The sequence below is a fragment of the Ursus maritimus genome, unplaced genomic scaffold (genome assembly GCF_017311325.1).
Source record: "Ursus maritimus isolate PB19 unplaced genomic scaffold, ASM1731132v1 scaffold_21, whole genome shotgun sequence".
In the NCBI taxonomy this organism is placed as follows: Eukaryota; Metazoa; Chordata; class Mammalia; order Carnivora; family Ursidae; genus Ursus; species Ursus maritimus.
In genome coordinates this window covers 44,800,446-44,805,443 of record NW_024424564.1, presented here as the reverse complement: position 1 = coordinate 44,805,443, position 4,998 = coordinate 44,800,446, and the positions used below count along the sequence as shown (strand labels likewise).

Here is a 4,998-nt window from a genome sequence, read left to right as displayed (position 1 = left end):
CATCCTCTTTTAACAGCTACTGAGTCTCCATAGTATGAATAGAATACAGACTATTCGGCATTTTCCTACGAGTAGAATCAGAGTGCTTTGCTTCTGTCTCTCCCCTCCCTCCTTTCCCTTTATCACTACAAATAATGAACATCGATGTCCCTTTCACAGAAAGCTGGGAAGTAGGCCTAGGGTGGGAAGAGCTACAGCGGCTGTTTGAAGCCTGCTCTTGGCAAACATAATCTCATCAACTGTGGCTCCTGGGCCTGGTTGCACTTCGGAATCTCTCCGGGAACTTTTCACAAACACGATTCCAGAGTCCTGCCCCAGGTCTGCAGACTCAGAAACTCTCGGGTGGGGCCCAAGGTCCCCTGGTGATTCTGACGCCACCGTCCACACACTGGCATTCAGACACCCCTGGGCCCTCCACCAGCTGCGGGACGTAGGTGTATTAGGTGAACAAAAGGAGACGAGGGACTCGTCCAAGATTCCAGGCTTGGTGACGAAGCCAGGCCTGGGCACAAAGCTCTCCTGACTCCCTGTCCTCAGGTACTCATGGTGTTAAGGAGACAGACGCTTTGTCTTCTGCTTCCCCAACTACACCTTTGGGGAGGGGTTTTCGTTTTCCCAAATTGGGAAGCCGCACTCTTAATATTTCAGTGGCTCTCACGACTTAGGCCTGTGAGGGGTGGGGAGGGGAAATGTGGGTTTTAGAGCTGCACAGACCTGGTTTAAATCCTTCCTGCCCCCCGGACTGGTAACACCCCTCACAGATTTGCTGCCAGGATTAAATGAGGGGGACACGGGGGAAGTGACTCACAACACAAAAACATTTAGCAGATATCACAAAGCCCCGATCGCCCTCATGTCATAATAGGAGCTAATGTGGTAAGAGGTGGCATTTTACCCGCATCTCATTTGCTTCTCGAGACAGGCAGGTGAGGGGGGTCTCCCTGTATTCATGTTGCAGGTGACAGAACTGAGCCCCAGAGAGGTTAACTAACTTCAAAGGCAAAGCTACAAAGCAGAGTGGCTCCAGGGATTGGAACCCAGGGATCTCAATGGAGTCCCAAAGATGCACTGTACCGACTAGGTCAATTTTATCCCAGAATTGGCTCATTTCAGCCTACCAGGGCAACGCCGTCCTCCCTAAGACTGAGTCTTGCATCACACAAGGTTCGACACAAAGATTCACACACCACCTGCCTAAAGCTCAGCCCCCACATTCTCAGAACAGAGACCAACACCGGAGACTGGTCCCTTCCACCCCCCCCACCTTCACCCCTTCTCCCCACCAGGGACTCAAGACACAAGCGGGGACAAGTTCAGCTCCCCAAGGGTAACCGAGCCCAAGAAAAACACTTCAAGTTACTATGAGGCACTGGAGTTTATTATTTCACACGAAGTTAGAGGCCAAGGCCACAGTGTTGTTAAACACCTCCCCCTCCCCACCCACCCCCCGAAAACTCACCCCAACTCTGCTATAAAAACAGGACATAACAACATACCACAGTTCAGGTGGAGCCAGGAACAAAAAGTGGCTCCAACAAAAACAAGACAGACACAAGACGCAACATCTTTGCACGTTTATATAAAACTCGCCACGGCCCACAGAGAAAGCGGTCATGACATGTCACAGAGACCGTGAACCCAGGGCACTGGGAGGTTCAAGACAGCTGCCACTTCTGGCCACGCCTTCTGGGCTCTGCTGCAGGAACTGGGAGTGCTCAGGGGCCAGGCAGGACGCCTGACCCCACTCTGCAAGTTCACGTCCATGAGCTGGATGTGCTTTTGGTTGGGGAGGAGGCCACAGACTCCCCTTCCAAAGAGAGGGATGCAGAGACAGGGCGGGGGGCACACACAGCCCCCCATGCCTAAGGTAAGGGAGGCAGCCGAGAGACATTCCCTCTCCAGAAAGAGGGCCCTCAGTTGGACAGAGTTCACAGCGTAAAGAGCCAGCGCCCTTGCGTTCACATGACATAAAGCCCCACAGCAACCGTTGCCACCAGAAAGCTGAGCGTAAGGACCCATCGGAGGAGCGGTGCCTGGGACAGAAGGCTGGGCTGGGGCTTCCCTCTGGGAGTCTCCGTGGGAGCTGAGTCTGAAAGAAAGAGGGGGGGCAATGTCACCAACAGGGGGATGGGTAGGGGGTGTGGGAGGTCACAGAAACACACAGCAAAAGGACCTCAAGGAGCCCTCTGGCCACTGCTTGGATACCTTCAAAGACAGGGAGCTCACTACTTCTCCAAGCTGTCCACTTTTCCATTTTCAGCCAGCCCACATTGTGAGAACACCCCCTCCAGGGGCACGAGGGGAGCCCGCTCTGAGAACTGCTGCAGGAGGGTAAAGACCCCTCTCCCTACCAAGTAGCCCATCCCGTCAGGACCGGCCTCATGCCCACGTTCCCAGGCACAATTCCACCACCAACAGAGGGTTCCACGTGGTCCCGACTCAGGTGGGGAAGCCACAGGGCAGGTGGGGGAGGGTGGCTCCAGGAGCAAAGTCCTCAGTAACCTGCCAAGCAGGCGGCTAGGCTTCCCCTCTCTGTTCAGCCACCCCCAAAGCCCCCATCCCACCCACACGTGTGTCAGATTCGGCGAGAGTACATTTCCTGGAGCACTTTGGTCTTTCTGGAAGTTTTCCAGATGTTTTCTCAGCACATGTCCCTCTCTGAGGCACATGAGGGAGGGACTGACACGTAGTAAGATCCTGGCTTTCCTTGTCTTCCCAGTGTCCCATGCCACGGTAATAGCTAGAACTGGTCCCAGACACCCCACCCCACATCAGGGGGTCTCTGCTCAGGAACGAGGAAAGGGCCGAGAAAAGAACCTAAATTAAGAGGCTTTGCCCATGGGGCGCTTGGGTGGCTCAGTCGGTTGAACGTCTGACTCTTGATCTCAGCCCGGGCCACAACCTCAGGTCGCGAGTTCAAGCCCCACGTCGGGCTCCACACACACAAAGAGAGGCTCTGCCCATGACCTCCGCGGGTCCTTTGTGTGCACGTCTGTACTTCTAGCCAGTGAACTAGAACTTGGCGACCCCCTTGATTTTAGAGATGGGGAAGGACTGAGGTGTGGAGAGGCCGCACAGCTGGGCCTGAGCCACACTCGGAAGGACGGCCCCGGGCCCCTGCGCCTTCCTTCTCACTCAGAACACTCAGAAGACGGGACAGCCAAGAGGTACTGGCACAGACAGCTGGGCCCCGGGCTCCCCTCCCGCAGAGCCCATCCCCGGGGTGGGGGGGGGCTCACCTTGCGCCCCGCTGCCGACCCGCCGGCGCAGCCCCGGGGCCTGCGAGGGGCTCCGGTCCTCGGCGTCCCGGCCCAGCAGCTCCTGCAGCTCCTCGAACAGCTGAGAAAACACACACAAGCCCGCCCCAGTGAGAGAGGGCGCCGGGCCCCGGCCGAAGGTGCTATTTTAAGTTGTGCTAGGGTTGAGGACTTCACGAAATCGTTAAGAAAAATCTTGAGCCGTCCCGTTCCTGTCACCCAGCTTTAAAGAGAAACTGCGACAGGTGCATCTGTGTCACCTGGCGGCTCCCCCACGTGCTCGCAGGTAGTCAGCATCCTGCCGCGAGGACACCCTATGCATCATGCCCTTCTCCCGTGTCCTGGCCACACCTGCGCCACCTGGGACCCCCACGGTGCCCACCAGGCCACACACCCGTGCACACACGACGTCAGTGTCGTACAACTGTGCCTGTCACATCCCCAGAGAACACGATGGACATGACCGGGCCGGCGCTGTGCCGGCTCCTGCCATCGGGACTGGATCTGCGGAAACTCACTGGACCCTCCCGACAACTCGAAGAGGCGGGTCCTAGGAGATCCTCAGTTTTACAGGTGGGGCCGCTGAGGTAAGCTCCCCCCGCTAGTCGGTGGCAGGACTGGAGGCCACGCGCTTACCCACAGCCCGCAGCACCCCCTCCGTGGAGGAGCACGAGCCGCGGGGTGGGGGGGGGGCAGACAGCGGCCACCGCAGGCCACCAGCCCCTCACCTGAATGTTGAGCAGAAATGCAGTCTTAGCCTCTTCGAGGACCCTCTGCCTGACCTCGGGGGTCATCTCCAGAGTGTTCATGCGGGAGCGGTAGAGCTGCTTGAACTTGGTGGCGCTGGCGATGCTGGGGAAGGAGAAGAAGTCCACGCCCTCCCCGGAGGCGGGCAGGTCCAGGGCCTTCTGCGCGATCTTCTTGAGGACCTGGCCCCCCGACAGGTCGCCGAGGTAGCGGGTGTAGGCGTGGGCCACCAGCAGCTCTGGCTCCTCGCGCCCCACCTCCTGGAGTCGCTGCACGTAGCGCCGCGTGGCCTGCGTGTAGGGGATGGCCTCCTGCCAGCGGGGGCCGTACCAGAAGGCCATGTCCCGCTCCAGGGCGGCCTTGCGGTGCAGCTCCTCCGGGAAGTAAAGGGGGGCGTATACCGGGTTGTCCTTGTTGCGCTCGATCTCCTCCTCCAGGGCCACGTAGACGTGGTACAGAGAGGCCATCACCAGCTGGAACGGTCAGACGGGCAGGTCAAGCTGCTGGCCGCGTGTGAGAACCCCATCCAGCCCCTTCGCTGCTGCCTTGGGCAGACCCTCGGGACCTCCCCAGGCGGGGCTCCCACCTCCTGCTGGCCCCCCGTACCCTCTGTGCACTGCAGACAGAGGGCGGGTCAGGGGAACATTCAACCATGCGCTTGCTGAACCTAAAAGCCTTTTATTCCACTGGACGAGCATGCAGCCTAACTTACTCCTTATAAAAACCCAACAGAGGAGCTGCTATCCCCGCTTTACAGAAAAGGAAACTAAAGTTTGGAGAGGATAGGAGATGGTGAGACCTCACAGCTAGCAAGAAATGAAACTGGAGTCAGGCCCAGGCGTTGCTAGGAGCCAGCAGAGCTCTGGAGCAAGAGAAGATCTGAAAGAAAGCATTCACGGAGCCTCCCAGCGCCTCTGGACTTTGACCTCTGGGTAACTATCTGTGGGGCCGATTTTCCTTCCCAGAGACCCACTCTGAACTCCACCACCCCCAG

General features: G+C 58.2%; 1 protein-coding gene across 2 annotated transcripts in view; it reads right to left on the bottom strand.

The window, feature by feature from the left end:
* Positions 1 to 1,360: 1,360 nt before the first annotated feature.
* Positions 1,361 to 4,998, bottom strand: part of HMOX1 (heme oxygenase 1) — an 8,262-nt gene continuing 4,624 nt past the window's right edge. The window contains exons 1-3 of one of the 2 annotated variants that reach the window (XM_040637438.1): positions 3,986 to 4,510; positions 3,240 to 3,339; positions 1,361 to 2,089 (exon numbers count right to left, since the gene is read on the bottom strand). In XM_040637438.1, coding sequence (XP_040493372.1) covers positions 1,959 to 2,089; positions 3,240 to 3,339; positions 3,986 to 4,471 — 717 coding nt within the window. In that variant the 5' untranslated portion in view covers positions 4,472 to 4,510 and the 3' untranslated portion in view covers positions 1,361 to 1,958. Of the gene's footprint in view, positions 2,090 to 3,239; positions 3,340 to 3,985; positions 4,511 to 4,998 lie in introns of those variants that run through there. The other variant, XM_040637437.1, reaches the window with a different exon arrangement.